General features: G+C 35.7%; 1 protein-coding gene across 5 annotated transcripts; it reads right to left on the reverse strand.

Annotated features, from left to right (window-relative positions):
* Nucleotides 1-325: 325 nt before the first annotated feature.
* LOC107781164 (sm-like protein LSM4) lies at nt 326-15,670 on the reverse strand. 5 transcript variants are annotated; one of them, XR_012703864.1, is made up of 11 exons: nt 15,450-15,670; nt 15,204-15,238; nt 15,041-15,082; nt 12,654-12,752; nt 12,460-12,537; nt 9,722-9,761; nt 8,866-9,018; nt 7,290-7,342; nt 3,895-4,008; nt 1,488-1,553; nt 326-594 (listed from the first exon to the last, which is right to left on the reverse strand). XR_012703864.1 is itself a non-coding variant. In XM_075241053.1 (9 exons), exons 2-8 carry the CDS (start codon nt 15,204-15,206, stop codon nt 7,320-7,322), a joined length of 438 nt encoding a protein of 145 aa, XP_075097154.1. In that variant the 5' UTR covers nt 15,207-15,238; nt 15,450-15,669; the 3' UTR covers nt 326-594; nt 7,290-7,319. The 5 variants fall into 5 exon arrangements, 2 of the variants coding, with proteins under 2 accessions (XP_075097154.1, XP_016457299.1); XR_012703866.1 differs by having other exon boundaries at nt 3,895-4,016; XR_012703865.1 differs by lacking the exon at nt 1,488-1,553.
* Nucleotides 15,671-17,534: the final 1,864 nt, after the last annotated feature.

The raw sequence follows: 17,534 nt of genomic DNA on the forward strand, positions 1-17,534 counted from the left end.
ACTGAGCGCCCGTTGGTGCATACGATCACGTGGAAGGAATTTCAAAAGTTTCTATTCAAGCTGAATTGAGGACACACGATAAGAATTCAAGAATGTGAAGTTTTCCTAAAGGTTCTGCAGCCTCCCAAGGATAAGTACAGACGTCTCCGTACCGATCCGCGTGACTCTACTAAACCAGCTCATGACTCGTGAGACCAAGTAACCTAGGCTCTGATACCAACTTTGTCACAATCCAAATCCCGGTTGTGATGGCGCCCAGCACACTACTAGGCAAGCCCGACCATTATTCAACACTTAACCCAATTTATCAAAAATAGCGGAAAAAAATATCAATTAAGCAAGATTAAAGTACTGAAGATTTTAACAAAATACACAATATAATCTCACTAGGACCCGGTGTCACAAATCTGAGCCTCTAGAATACAGAATATCATCCTAATACATGGTATATCCAAAGTCTGATAATGCGGAAGTAAAGAGATAGGATAGGAGGGAGAAGATCAATGGCTGCAAACGCCGTGCAGCTACCTCGATACTCCCAGAGGTTGGATCTGCTGATCAACTGGATCTACTGAGCCTGAGACTGCCCTGGATCTGCACACAAGGTGCAGGGAGTAAAGTGAGTACTCCGACCTAGTGAGTAATAAAAGTAACTACATTCCGAAGATAAGAAAATCCAGTAAATACACAAAGTAAGCTAAAATCCAAATATACAGCAACATATGGGACTGAGCAGCTAAACACCAGTATAAATACAAATACATGAATGCAATGCAATGCATATGATGGTACATTCCAGTACCCCACTGCGGCGTGCAGCCCGGGCCATCCATATTTATTTATCGTTGACGACGCTCACTGGGGGTGTGTACAGACTCCGGAGGGGCTCCTACAGCCCAAGCGCAATATTTTGGTCAGTCATTGTTACCTGACCGGTCAGCCATTGTTATCTGACCAATTTATATCATACAGTGCCATTGTTACCACTGATTAAGTATATCATCCAGTGTCATTGTTACCACTATTTCAAGTATATCACACAGTGTCATTGTTACCACTGTGTCAAGTATATCATACAGTGTCATTGTTACCACTGTGTCAAGTCACTTTATAATCAGTCCAGAAAATAATATAATAAGCCCCTTGGGCATTTACAAAACAGAAGTTCCCAGCCCGGAATACATTTAAAACCTTGGAATGAAATTAAATGATATGCAAATCATGCTAAGCAGTAATATCAATCCTCGAAGGATTTTACAAATCGGCACAAGGCCCCAAACATGGCATCAAGCTCAGTAATATCAATGAAGTATGTGTATCAATCACCAGTATAGTATAAACATCACACGGGGTGGACCAAGTCACAATCCCAAGTAGTATTCGACCCCGCACTCGCCATGGAGTGCGTGTCATGCCTCAATATAGCATTACGATGTGAAAGTCCGGGGTTTCAAACCCTCAGAATAGCATTTACATCTATTACTCACCTCTAACCGGTCGTAGACTAGTCCGCAATGCCTTTCCTCTTGAATCGACTTCTTCGCGCGTCGAATCTAGTCAAAACCACAACGAATACGTTACAATAGGCTAAGGGAATATAACCCAATCGAAAAGACTCGAACAATGTCAAAAATCCCGAAATTAGCAAAACCCGAGCCCCGGGCCCACGTCTCGAAATTCAGAAATTTTTACATCAATACGACCCTTATCACTCCACGAGTCTATACATACCAAATTCACAGAAATCGGAGTTCATTTGACCCCTCAAATCACCATTTAATTCTCTTAAGTTTCAAGCCCTAAACCACCATTTTTGTCCATAAATTACTTGAGTTTTCAGCTCTAATCCATGTATTTAACTTGGAAATAAGTAGAAACAACTCACCTTTGATGCTTGATAAAATCCCCCTTGAAATTCTCTCCAAAATAATCCAAGCCAAATGAAAGAAATGAAAGAAATAAGCCAAATCCGTGTTTAAAAGAATCTGCCCGTGCTTCGTCGAGTTGTACCTTGCACTTGTGCTATACAAGTTGTACATTCTATTAAAATTGTTCCTTGTCGGATACCTTCTGTTTAAACACCCATAACGTCTTGTATAAATATCCAAATGACAAACGGTTTGAAGATTTAGAAACTAGACTCAAAGATTTTTAATTTGATAGGTTATACACCATATAACTCTTTATATATCCCGAGATATGAGCTTCTAAATCGGCTCCATGAAATCAGAAAATTTCTGGAGAAACTGCTCCACCAGTCATCTTCAATCAATCATAACTTTCTCTACAAATGTACAAATTACATCTTCTTTAGCTTTCTGGAAACTAGATACGAAGGGCTACAACTGTCATTTTTGAATCATCTCAAAATTTCTTGTAGATCAAAAGATATAGGTCTCCGAAGTACGCTCCACGACTGCACATTGCTGTCCAAAGACAGCTTAGCAGCAGAAATTGCAGCAGCTTTTATTTTCACTAAAAAGGCTCTAACTCCATCATACAAACTCGGAATTAGACGATTCTTATTCCTATGAGTCACAAATAATAATATGAACACAACCCTTCAATCAAAACTCAATTCGGAGCTCGTTTGCCCAGTTCAATACCCATTTCGCTCGTTAAACAATTAACTCACATTTTACGTCAAAAACTCAATCACGACTTGATGAAATTAAACCAAAATTTCCAGATCAGTCCTATAATTCATGATTTAAATTCTGGAAGTCTCGAAATCAAATTTGGATCTCTAGAACTAAAAATGGACCCTTGGATCATTACATGCTTATGCTCAAAACGGCAAAAATCTTCCAAAAACTCTTCCAAAACTTATTCGAGCCTCATGGGACCCCGACCAAAAATGCCAACATAATTCATAAAATCATTAAAACCTGCTCAAATCTTCAAAACACCTCAAACAACATCAAATTACCCAAAACTCATCGAATTCAAGCCTAAGTTTCCAAAAACTTCCGAAAATACACTTTCGATCAAAAACCCGACCAAACGATGTCCGAATGACCTGAAATTTTGCACACACATCACAAATGACATAATAAAGCTACAACAATTCTCGAAATTCCATTCCGACTCCCGAATCAAAATCTCACCTATCAACCGGAATTCGCCAAAATACTAACTTCGTCAATTCAAGCCTAATTCTACACCGGACCTCCAAAATTACTTCTGATCACACTCCTAAGTTACAAATCATCCCCCGAAGCTAACTGAATCATCGGAATTCAAATCTGAGCCCTCTAACACATAAGTCAATGTTCGGTTGACTTTTCCAACTTAAACCTCCTTAAAAGAGACTAAGTGTCTCAAACCTTACCAAAATCATTCCGGAATGACTTCAAATTTTGCACACAAGTCACATTCGACATTACGGACTTGCCCCTTCTTTCGGAACCTCATTCCGACCCCGATATCAAAATTTCCACTTCCGGTCGAATTTTCTCAAAAACCTTCAAATTTCTATATTTAGCCAAATGACTTCAAAATGACCTCCGGACATCCGAATTCACTTCCGATCGCGCTCCCAACTCTAGAATCACCATACGGATCTATTCCCAGACTCGGAATCCCAAACGGACATCTATAACACTGAAATGCCTTCCAACCCAAATTTATGAAATTCTTCTAAAGTACTAACTTTCACAATATACGCCGAAATGCTCATGGGTTACCCAAAACCAAATCCGGACATACGCCCAAGTCCGAAATCATCATACGAACATGCTGGAACTTTCAGATCCCAATTCCGAGGTCGTTTACTCAAAATTCTAATCCTAGTTCATTTCTTCAATTTTAATCTTTCAAAATGAGAATTTCTATTTAGATTTGACTCCAAACTTCCTGAATTTTAATTCTGACCATACATACAAGTCAATATACCTGAGATGAAGCCGCTCATGGCCTCAAACTGCTGAATGATGCGCCGGAGCTCAAAACAACCGGTCGGGTCGTTACATATTTGCTCCTCCTTTACTATGCGAAATTACATTTACCCTGTTATACTTTCAATTCAAAAATATACATTAGTGTTTGGCTAAAAAAATGTTAAACCTTTTAGTTAAACTAATTAATGATGAATTAAAGGGCGAATCTTAGTTGAACTTAATAATTTAGACCAAATATGACAAGATATTCGCGAAATGAACGGTGTTCAAGAGCATTAAATAATGGATTTAATAATCAATGATTGACAATGAATATGATAGCATGAACATGTAATAAATGTAGATAATGACAATAAACGTAATAAGAAAGGATCTATCACCCAATTATTATATAATTAGGATATTCCTTTCTTCTGTCAGTGACGTGGAAAGGTGAGAAGTGAAGATGGATATGGAATATTTGGATCTTGTGAACAAAGATAAAACAATGTGTGATTAAGTAATATAATAAGTGAACAAGACAACTTTTATATATTCTCTTTAGTCAACCTTTATAATCTGTTTTTCTCAAAAAAAAAAGTGAAGCCCCTTTTTGTTCTCTTATCTCTCACTATTTATAAGGGATGTTCCCAAGAAACCCTAAAAAGTACAATATAAGGAATATCCAAGGGAATATTCCCGGTGTCCTTTTCCAAGCCAATCCTACTGTTACAATTGCGACTCCAGTTACGCGTCCTCGGCAACGATCCTTACGAGGGCGACCCCTTCGTTATAATGCCGTGGTCGACCCCATCCTTGGCATGACTTATCTGCAGTTACCGAGTTGCCAAATTTTGACCAATACAATTAGTTAAGTGGCTCAAGTATATCCCTCCTCCATTAGGATTGTCCAAAAATGAACATCCAATCTCACGTGGCCCTAATATTTGGTGAGCCGGACACCATGTGGCATGCTACCTCACCACCCGCAATGCATTTTACAATTCTTCTGCCACTAGTATTTATATTGTATTATATTTATATAATCAAATGATATATATATAAACTCCTGAAAATAATCAGATACGCGATTTCAAGACACTAGCAATCACATAAACAACAAGATTATCATTTGATGGAAAAATACAAGGCGAGCAAAATTTCAATAAATCATTAAACCAACAACCACAAGTGTTAAAGAGAAGAAAGGACCTTAAGATCTTTACACTGACGAAACAAATTTCAGCATTTTCAAACTCAAACAACTGGACGAAGCCATGAACAGGAATCTTTCAAAAGATCGGAACTCGACCGGAAGTGTTGCTTGAGTTGATTATTTTGGCCTAGATCTGAACACCCAAAACCTCAAGCTCATTGAGTTTCGACTCAGCCGCAAAAACTCTTTTACCAATAGGAGGAGTTTTGAGGTAAGAATGATTTTCCTTTTAAGGAGGATAGCCGGGGGATGGACGGAGGGGCCGACTCTCGCGTCATTGATGAAAGAAATGTGATTATTGGCGTGGGATTAGTATAGTAATGGAGCTTGGTGGTGCTAGTTAGCTATGGAGGAAAATGTTTTGTGACAATTAGTGATGAACAACGTTTTTTGTCAGAATGTAATATATGTTAATTTGTGCGTTTATCCGTGAAAATTGAATTAGGAGAGTCAAGAGTGCGAGTGCGAGTGCAATGCGTGCGGCGTGTGTGTGCACTGTGTGGAAGAAGCGCAGGGGATGGGATACAGTGAATTGGGACAACAAGATAGTATGCCAGGAGGTATCCACCAAACTAAATGTCAGTGCGACGCAGAATTGGGTTTCATTTTAGACAACTCTAACAGACGTGTATGTCTAAGTCGCTTAGCTAATATTGGAGGTATTTCTATACGAAAAGTATGATGGAAAATAAATGTGATTCTTTTCGCATTAGTAGAGGGACAAATTTAACTCTTTTCTCTTTAGAGAAACTTTAAAAAATTCTTAGCTACCACCTTTTAACATCATTGGTAAATATTCTAAGCTGCATTTTATTAAGTACTTCTTTATTTAAATTCCAAACATGTATGTCATTTTTCAAAAAGATTGAGCAAGTAGCGGTCAGAATTTCACACTGAAAATAGGGAAAAATTCAAAAATAGCCAGATTTACAATTGGTCGTTCAAATATATCCCAGTTTCAAAAGTAATCGAAATTTAGCACTTTTCATGTAAAGATAAATCTGAGCGAAAACACTATTCAAAACCCAAAAAATACGCCAGTATATTATGTTGGAGTTCCAGCAAGTATACCGGTCCAGCATAATATACTGAAGTTTGGAGCACTTGTGCTCCAATCTCCAATATATTATACTGGAGCCAACACAGGTGCACCGAACTCCAGTATATTATGCTGGACCGGTCTCTGTTGCAACAAAATAGTGGCTATTTTTTATTGACTTGGTAAACACTGACTAATTTTGAATGATCAATCCGAAAACTGGCTATACCATGCTATTTTTACCTGAAAATAAGATACTTCTGTTGCTCTTGACCTGAACTACATAATTGTTTTTAAGGATTTGTGGAGTATCAAATTAAAAAATATGAAGACGAAACCAAACTTTTTGGCAAGACCCTGTATAATTTTTAAAGCAAGGTGAACTATGAACTTCCACCAACCCCAAAAATAATTTGTCCCTCATATAGAGTAATATGACTATTGCGAGGTGCAAATTAACCTCACCGTAACTCTGAACCATTACCTGACATCATCCATCAGTTATAACTAACAGGTATAAAAGAACAAATAGCTCGAGCAGCAGCACCAGGAGAGTCTAAGCGAGTATAAACATCACACAGACACGAGGAACTATTAAATCCAGATGTCTGTACAAGTCTGTTTTAGTATGAGTCCGAGAGTGTCCTGAACTAGATTCAATGGTAGGATGACATGCGCAGGATCTATAGAAATGATTTAACATTGACAGAATCCCTTTCTTTGTCTGCATTTCATAGTGAACAGACAGAGAGTGCAGCCCCAACTCCAGCCCCCCCCCCCCCACACACACACACACACACACAAAAAAAAAAACCACACCCAAAAATCACCCCTCAAAGGACTTTCCCAAAGGGAAAACAGAAAAAGAAAGCCATCTTGATGTATAATCTGATCATGGAGTCAGATAGTTAGTAGCACTCTTGCCTTGCACCGCGGAAAAAGTCTTTAAATCTGGGATTTCATAAATATAACAAGAACTTGCAGACAGTTTTTTCACAATTGTAAAGCAATGGTCAAATGAAATGATCCGCTCAAGCCTAACTACATTACTTTCAAACTAAGAATAACTGGAAGTGGCCTCTCATCCTTCAAGTGCCTTAGAATTAGGTGACAAACAAAATACATATAGCATGCCTTAAAAGGTGGCAATTGTCACCTGGCTTCCTGGTCTCTCGATGAAAGATTACTAGCCACGTCCGCGACCTCCACCTATATGAGAAATCCAACCCAGATTCATCAATGACATAAAAATAAATAGGCATTCTTTGTTTACTTAGTAAGTATTAGAAATTTCTTGAACATAAAGCTTGTTTATTGATATAGCAGTCAATCCTGAAATGAGCTCAGGCTACTTTTGAAAGTACTAGAGAAAGATCTGTGCTTAACATATTTCAAAAAACTGTGAAATCAAGTATTGGCACATGGGTGGATTTGGTTGGCTGTGAATGAACGCTAATGGCTTCTTATAAAATTGGCTGCATATTCAATCAACACATTTTGTGTAAACCTAGAAGGATTCAGTCCCAAATGAAGTCATCAAAATCCACTTGAAACCTCTTGTAATAGGTGTAATGTTAGTGTGCAATGATTTAGGCATAAAATGCAAACTCATATCTTACCTGGAATACTCTGATGACTTCGTCATAAGAACAACATATTGGCCAAGTATAAAACAGTCCAATTTTGCATGTGATTGGTGAGAAAGGAATATCCTTTTTTTAAGCATCAAAGTGCACATAACATATTTTACGGTTTAAAACTAAGGACCCATTTGTCCATGCAAAATTTTTCCTTTTTTACTAATTTTATTTTTTCAACACTTGTTTGGTTATACATTTTACGGAATTTTTGACAATTTTTTTGAAGATGAGTTTCCAAGTTTGAAAAAGTGGGTTTTACCACTTCTCATGTAAAATTTCATTTTCCCTCACAAAAATATTTTTTCAAGAGAAATGCATGTCCAAACACAACTTCAAATTCTAAATATCTTTTCTCAACTTAATTCCAAAACTACTTTTTTTCAAAAATTACATTTTTATGTCCAAACGCCGACTAAGTTAACCAAAAATATTTTCACTTTCAGTGTACATGTCAAAATTCTAAGAAATTACTTTTTTATTTAAAACAAACAAGTTTTGCTTGTGTAAAGTAATCTCCTTTTCTTAATTATATTCAACTTTGTCTTTTGTCATAACTCACAACAATGTGTTTTTTCTTTCACTTTTCAGCTTGACTTCTTGATTCGACGATGTTTATATTACAAGATGATCTTGGTTTGTTATTGTGGAAGATAAAGTTTGAATCTTACAAAAATAAAAGAAGTTCTTCTCCAATAGCAAAGATCATCCAAATAATTAAAAAGGTAGCAAAGAGAATGAGTCTAAACCAATTACGAGAAAAGGAGAAGGTGGGTTTAAAACAATGGAAGGAAAATGAAACCTGGTTATTGGAGAGAGAAAAGTGGGTTTAAAATAATGGAAGGAAAAACAAGACCTGGTTGGCTGGTTATGAGAAGAAAGAGACGTCTTACATCGATTCTTGGGCACCCAAGGGTTATAGCAAACAATAAAATGTGCTTTTTGATACCCACAAGCCAAAATTAACCATACCCATTTTCTTACTACTTAAACCCATCATGGGTTTGGATATTATAGTCAACACTAAATATCATCATGTTCTAAGGGTATTAACGGGATCAGGAATTAACTTTTAGTCGCTTCATTCAGTCATACCTCTGCCACCAGACTTGGCACTAGGTCCTCCTTTGCCCCGGCCTTTGGCACCTCCATCATCCATCCCACGCCCAATTCCTTTTGCTTGTCTCCCCGCAGTACTGTCATCTCTACCTCTTCCCCTTCCACGTCCTACACCAGGCGGTTTTCTATCTGCAAAACCATTAACATACAGTACTTTCAGGTATTAATCACCAGGGAGAAAATGCATGTCATCATTAGGTAAATAGCAGTTCAATTTTCACGTGTTGGTTACTTAATTTGATGTCAAATATCACAAGGTCTAACAAAAAATTCTTCACAAAGTTAATATAACTTGTAGATACCAAATGAGTAAAGCTGTAATCCAGTGGCGTATAGCTTGCAAGTTGCTGAATAAAGATGAATAACCAATATCCACAAACCATAAGGAATATGATAAGGAGACCACAATTTTCTATCTCTAACACTATAATAGAATACCTTCCATTCATAATAGAAGACATGTCATCACCAGTGGTGCAAAATAAAAGACATTACATTCAATGGTATTACATAAAAGATCAGTGCAGCTCATGAATATGTTTTCGGTGGAAAGCGCTTAGAGAAGAAAGGCCATTCTATGATATTCCATTGTAAAGAGCATACATGCTGCCAAATTGCATGCCAAGATGATCAAAACATAATGGACAAGTTCTAGTTTATCAAGATGGTGAAGTAAGGAAACGCCTGGCAGTTAGAACAGTTAATCTACGAAGTAGTTAAGCTATATGTCGGGACACCAGTTCTATTGCATATCAAGAATAACCATGATGACAAAAGCTCCAATAAAAGAGGTCAAAACTCTTTCATAAAGCAATAATATCTAAAATAGTACCTGTACGGCTTTTTGCCTCCTCCTGAACCTTATCAATCACCTGGAAAATTTACACATAGCGCAGTTTACCACCCAAACACAGAGAAAGTAGAAAATTAACAGAGTAAAAAAGAGAGACAAGGACACCACACGTATAACTAAAATCCAGTGAATGTTATCCCCCTTCTTGTGGAAGGAAACAAACAGTTACTCCCAGCAAATAAAATGGTTCAAACATTTACAAAGTTTAACCGGTGGCGGAGCCAAAAATTCATACAAGGGGATTCAAGAAAATACTGTAGTCTCAAACAAAGGATTTGAACCTATGACCTAAAATAATTTTTAACCCCTTTTACCGCTACACTAGAATCTTTCCTTATGTCAAGGGGATTCAACTATTTATATATAACCACAGGAATTTGTTTTTGCCCTATTTGCGCAGCACAATTTTTTGGCAAAGAGAATTCAATTGAACTGCCGCCTCCTTAACTTAAATCCAACTACAGTTGGGTAAGGTCAATGGATCTTGAATTTAGGATTCAGCCCAAATTTTATATGAACTTGATCCAATAAGTTTTTGATGTCAACAAAAACACGCTGTAAAAGTACATCCAAATGAGAAAGCATGCTAAGCCCAACTATTTTGTTTAACAGACAACTGCAAGTGGATGAATTTCACAAGTATGGTCAGAAGTGAACCAATCTCTGAAGTCATCTTCAGAAAGTTGCATTTCTACCTAAGAAGTCTCAACAGACCACAGTTTTAAAAGTGAAACGCGCAAAGAGATGACAAGTTTTTTCATAAGGTCCATGGAGCTTGAAGTTAAAAGCAAGCAGCATAACGCATGTTTCTTTGAAGTGAATAAGACAACTCACGACATAAATGAATATCAAACATATATGAATTTAGTATTACAATGATCAAAATTGCAGTTAAAATAACTAATTTCAGTACCCAATGTACAATAACAATGATATTAATCCAGCTCTTCAAAGTTGAGTTTGACAAACCTGCCGCTTCACATTGGGATTATTTGCACATCATTGTTTGAAGCACACACTACTACAAAGTGCAAGGCTTCACCCATGAAGCAATAAACCCTCGCTTCGCATCACTTCGTCACTTTAAGCGACGATATGATGGCTTTTAATAACACTTCATCTAACTAGACTAAGTTGCATCCAACCATAATATTCAAACTTCCTCCATACCAGAATGTCCTTTGATATTAACGTGGAAACAAATCATAGTTAATTACCACGTCAAGCAATAGTATCTATGTCAACAATGGTTCAACACTAGGATATTAAATATTCCACAAGGCAATAATGTTGGAAAAAGAACAAACTTCATCATCCAATCAGCAATTAATTTCATCACAAGAAATCCATTTACAACATTTATAGGTAGAAACAACTTTTTGAATGTGGAAATCCATAATGAGTGATATCACGTTTCACTTGATAAGTCCCAAGATGAAGTTTCCAACCCTATTATTGCTTAAAGTTCTTTGGATGGCAATTTAGATTAACATTTAAAGTTAGTAAACTAAGGAAGACTCTGATTCCATGTGCTAAGACTGCTAGCAAGTTACTATTGAATTATGTGACTATCTCATTTAAAAACTTAAGCAGTTAGAGTCTTAGAGAGGATACGCTTTTATTTACTTCATTATATCTTCAACATACCGCCTCAGGTATGAGCCTGATTCTTTTTCATGAGCCAAACATGTGAGAATCTTTTTGACAATAGGAGGCTGTGAGACTTCAACCTAGGACTTGTGCCTTCTCTGATACCATATTGCAAAATGAACATTGAACGTAAATCATCTCCAAAAGATAGCTCTTGGTGTTAGGATTTCTAAAAACTATACAAGGAGACAACAACTCATCCTCTCAACCAATGCAGGACATTCAAACAGCCCCTCCTTTGCAGGCAGAGAGCTGGACATCTAGAGCTTGAAAAATATAATATGGGGCCCAACATCTGATAAACAAAGAGTAGGGATGGATCTAGCTCTGGTACGCTGTAAAGAAAAAAAATAGTGAGCCTAAATCAACCTCAAAATCTCAGCCCAAGAGATGAGGATTGACTAAGAACTATATGAGGAGAAAACAGTCTATTCCCTCACCCAATGTGGGACATTCTAACAATTTCTCTCTTTTTATCTCTTTCCTATATTCTAAAGACAGCAACCCACAAACCTAAAGATAAGTTTTAGCTCCCTTAAGTTCAGTTGCATCAAGACTAGCTAGTATGATGACTTCATTACAGTGTACGAAACTACAGCCCCTCAAACCATGCGGAACGTGTTAAGGCCAATATGTTTCCATGTTGGTAGTTCAAACAACTTACAGCACAAAAGCAAGCAATAAAAGAGGAGTAGGTATTATATCAGAATAATACTCAAGTACCTAAAAGGCAATGTGTTGAAACATGTGGAGTTCAAACAACTCAATTCACAACGAGAAGCAACCACAAAGAAGATGGGGCATCTCACCAAACATTTTCGGCTGGGAGTCGAGCAATGACCAATAACAGTTTTAATATTTATTCCAATAAAAAATAACAGTTACCTGCACTTATTACTACAATATGACCAAATTCTTTGCCTTTGTTCCCAAGTCAAATTGCAATATTCACTCTTTTTTTCTTAAAGGGATAAGTCGGTCATATTTACCCTGTAACTAGCACAATGTGTAGAATCAGAACAATAGTCGACGAAGGCATATCATTGGAATTCAAGAAACAATCAAACCTCATCAGGTACTCGAAGGTATTTTATTGTATTCCCACGAACGTAACATTCTGGCATTCTCCAAAATCTATCTCCATCCTGCATTCCTTTTTAAAATCAGGTATTACTACACCACATAAAAAAACTTTAGCTATGACATAGAAAGAAGAAGCTATAACATAAATAGGATCAAGAACATAAGCTAATAAACTTACCTTTGAAGTACAGATAACTTCACGAAGATGGATATTCATCCAGGTATCACAGTTGACCAAATGACCATTATATGTTTCCCCATTTTTTAGTTCCACCAACTGCAAGACGAAGCAGAAATCTCCAGATTAAAACAAGTTTAAGAGTACAAGGTAAAAACTTGGATTCTCTAATAAACCAATGGATTATTTTGAACTTCCACAGTTACGTCGAATTATCGAGGCTTGAACTCATGTTGGAGATGCTATAGCAAATTGAAGTAATTGAAAACTTATGCAACACAAAATAGACACCTTCATTGTTAACTCTACTAAAAAATTTTAAGAAAAATTATTCTCCTTCAGCTATTACATAAGCAACCAGTCAAAAAGCTTAAAAGACCAGAGAAAGATGAACTTTACTTGATCCCTTATCTCATTAGCAACTTCAACAAGACAATAATTCTCAATTTGGATAAACCATTTATTCAATAGTTCAGGTTATTATGAAATACTCCATCTGTCCCAATCTAAGAGGCACTTGCTTTTTTGTTTGTCCCAAAAAAAATGTCACCTTTCTATATTTAGAAACAATTTAACTTGAAAATTCTCAATTTACCTTTACTGAACTGATTTATAGCACACAAATACCTTAAGCTTGTTTTAGAGCACAAGTTTCAAAACTCTTCCTTTCTTTCGTCATCTCTGTGCCAAGTCAAACAACGCCACATAAATTGGGACGAGGGAGTAATACTAGAAAGATTGTTCACTATTTGAGCTAATACATCAATTCTAGGCCAGGTGTTTGCCCGGAGTTTCTGAAGTTTGGTTAGAAATTTGTATATCAGTAGGGACTGGGAGAGGATTCACATAGAAGGGGGTGCTTGTGCACCCTTAGCCCCTGGCAGAAACCTATATGTAAAATAGCGCTTATTTTGTAAAATCATATAACATTGAGAAGTGTGAATCCAATGTCACAAAATATACATGGGGTCTCATGGTTGAACTTTCATCCTTAAAGGTCTGCTCACCCTCCAGCCGAGAATTTGAATCAGCATGATAACACAATTCAATTTCTGTTCCGCACATCATCTTTTTTCATGTCCTTGTTCTTTTCAGAATTTTCTTTACTGAATACCACCCACCTATTCCCATTCCAATTACCACTTCCCATAATATAAACATCCACAATGAGATAAAATTATTGTTGCTTAATTTTCTTTTTTTTTCCTCTCTTCTTTGTACATACCTCTTACTCCAGACACTCCCATTGCTGATACCCTATCCTCATTTACATTTCTTGCAATGATGCTTTACATGAACACCTCGTTTCTTCCTTGTGAATGATGCTTTCTTCACACAATTGAATATTTGGTATTGAGATCGAATTAAATTAGTATTTGATTGGATTGAATTGAATTGAGCAATTGTGACTGTAATTAATTTGAATTATGAGTGTGTTCACGTTGGTAAGAAAATTTTATATGGCAATTCAGTATTTGTGTTTTTGGATAGTTCAAAGACATGCATACCATTATCGATAAATCAATTAACTACGCATGAATACTGATATCTTAGACAAAATTATACGGAATATTTTTTATTCTTTGTTTTGATAGGTGGTACATCTTTTCCTAATTGGAAAATTGGACCAAAAAAATCAACATGAACTCATTTCAAAACTAACCGAAAATCAATTGAAAACCAAATTGAATTAAACAATAACAAACTGATCGAATTGATTAATTCAATTTGGTTTTCAATTGATTTTCGGTTAGTTTTGTTTCGATATATTCCTTGTTTGATCCGTAGATATTCGATCCCATTTGATCGAATTAAAGGCGACATTGCATCCTTCATTTCCAAATAATGGGTCCTCTTCTATATGTCATTGTAGGGATAGGACTGAAATTGATAGAACCTCTAGAAAATCCCATTTTTTTTATAATGACTGAGAAATCCGTCTGAGCCAATCCTTAGGACCAACCACAACCATCAAAAGGTCAATGGCCCCATCCCTCTGCCCAGTGCTGTCACAGGCGAAAAGCTCTCAACTTAACCACTAGGCTTAGTTTGCATGGTGGAAGGCTCGAACCTGTGACCTAAGTCATAAGCCCCTCAAACTTTGTCACTTGAACAAAGCCCTGGGGGAAAATTCTAGAAAACCCTGATGTGTTTTCAAAAGACATTATTGGGCATTGGAATGATAAGAGTCCAGATAGAACATAATAGGTATCAATGTCAGAAAAAACAAAAAAAAGAAAGATATCAAGGATGCATATAGTATAGGTGAAACCAACAAGTTTGGGGTTGAAGCATAGTAGTAGTAGTTGTTGTTGTTTCTGCAGTTAAGAGACATATAACAGAGACATGAACACACACACACCACAAACAGAGGGAGAGAGAGATACCATGGGATGCCCCTGTGCAGTCTTGAGCAGAGAGAGTGGGAGCTGAGACAGAAAAAAAAAAAATCAAGGCAGGGATAAATCATTCCGCAGCTTCATAATCAAACCAAAAGAACAATATTAATGATAAAAACCCTAATATCTATAGCAATTATGTTAAACGTACCATCTTTTAATGTGTGAAGATCCAAATTCAAATTGCTGCTAAATTCAAAACAGAAGTAATATCACACACAAGGCATCAGAGAACAAACTGCGGATACATAATTAATACGAAAACGAAAGCACTTTCAAATTGTAGAGCGTTCTTTTCTACCATCAAAACTGTGACCCTCCAAAATTGGTTTTTAAGGTTATTTGCACTAAACGAAACGATTTGAGAATTCCGAGATTCGTATATAAACCGCATTACCTGATTGAACTTCTTCGTCTTCGACCTTTGGCAACCAGACGTAGGGCAAATATTTTACTATACTGCTACTAAATTGAATATTTTCCATTATGCCGCTGATATGATGTCAGAATGGGCTAGTCCAGCCCAACCCAATCAAGCCTTACGTGCCATGAAATTTAATAAGGAGATATATCAAACTTTATTACCTTTTCCTAATCAAATTTTAACTTAATTACATGAGCATATATAATTTAGCAATTATATACCAATAAGTATTAATAAGTATTCCTTTATAATAGAAATTTAATAGAGAATCGGTTCTTTTCCCCTTTCCTGCACACTCTCTCTCACTGTCTCTCTTTATCTCTATCCGCCTCTCTCATCCTCTCCTCTATTCTTTTTCCCAAATCTTTTTTCCTTCCATTTTCTCTGTTTTTATCCTCTCTTTTTTTTCCAGGGAATTCATCAATGAATTTCAATTGTTTTAATATAGAGTTTTAACTTAGTAATTTCCTTTTATGTTGCAAAATTAGTGTTCGAATTGAAATTATCAATCAATAAATTTTGAAGGTATTTGACTCTCCACCGTTGACAACCATTAAAAAGCTTTGAAACTTTAAATTCGAATTTAGGTTTTCAAGAAATATTATTTGTTTGGATTGAGTGTTGTTGCAAATGATTGGAAATATTCTTTAGAGTTTATTTCTCAATTTTGAGGGTGTTTAGCGAAGATTAAAGTTGATTTTGCTGGTTTTCAGATTGACATGCCATATAATATACATACAAATTATATTAAAATTGTATATAAATTGTATTTAAGTTGTATTCTATTGTAGTTTCATATTTTTTAAATTTAAATATTATATGAAAGTTGGGAATTAGTTGTATATTGTATGAATCGTTATATGAAATTTGTATTTAAATTATAAATAATATTTTTTTACAGATAAGTTGTTGATATGTATCAAAATTATATTAAGAGAGGAGTTTTAATTGGAATTTTAGAGGAGAAGAAGAAGAAGATACCGCATACAAAACATATACAAATCATATACAAAATACGTACAAAAGATATATTGTATAAAATTTGTATTAAAATTGTATATAAATTGTATGATGTTGTAGTTATATTTAGCTAGTAAGAATGATATATGAAAGTTTTAGATAAATTATAAATAAGTTGTATATTGTATACAAATCATTCCCCCATTAGCTTTGTTAATTCCAACAAATGTAAAGTTGGAAATTTAATATGTACATATTATGAAATTCTCATTGAGTTTCATCAAAATAAAAGGTTTTAAAGTCCAAAATGGTAATTTTCAATAGTTTGACTGCCCTTCGAAAACCGCAGCACACCAAACGCTCTAACACAAAGTCAACAATGGCGTATCTAAAGTGTTAACATTTACATTCGCTATTTAAAGGAAATTGTGATCAATTCAACCAATAGTAATGCTGAAATTTTCCTAATATATATTGGAGAAGGCCGGAAATGGAGGTCAAACGAAGGGCGGTGAAGAACCTCGTTACGAAGCTGAGCTCCGTCTCCGAACAGACACGAACAAAAGCAATTGAGATCTAAGATTGATCTCAAAGAACGATTCCGACAATAGATCGTTGATCACCGACGCCGGCGCTGTTCCGATTCTTTTCTTTATTACCCTTCCAAATCAAGTTCCTATACAATTCTAATACATATCAACAACTTTATGTAAAAAGATAGTATTGATAACTTAAATACAAATTTTATACAACGATTCATATATTATACAACTATTTTTTAACTTTCATACAACATTCAAATAAAAAAATATAATACTACAACAAAATATAATTTACATACAATTACGATACAACTTTACTACAATTTTGTAAGCATATGATATGTCATGTGTTCTTCTTCTTTTTCTTCTTCGAGTTTTAATCTGAAAATTCAGCCAAAATCAAGTCTAATCTTCACCAAACACCCTCAAAATTGAGATATAAACTTCAAACAATATTCTTAATTGTTTGCAACAACAACCAATCCAAACATATAATAATTTTTAAAAATCTAAATTCAAATTCAAAGTTTTATGATAGATTAGCGTTCGAATCTTT

This window comes from Nicotiana tabacum, chromosome 20 (assembly GCF_000715075.1).
Source record: "Nicotiana tabacum cultivar K326 chromosome 20, ASM71507v2, whole genome shotgun sequence".
Taxonomy (NCBI): Eukaryota; Viridiplantae; Streptophyta; class Magnoliopsida; order Solanales; family Solanaceae; genus Nicotiana; species Nicotiana tabacum.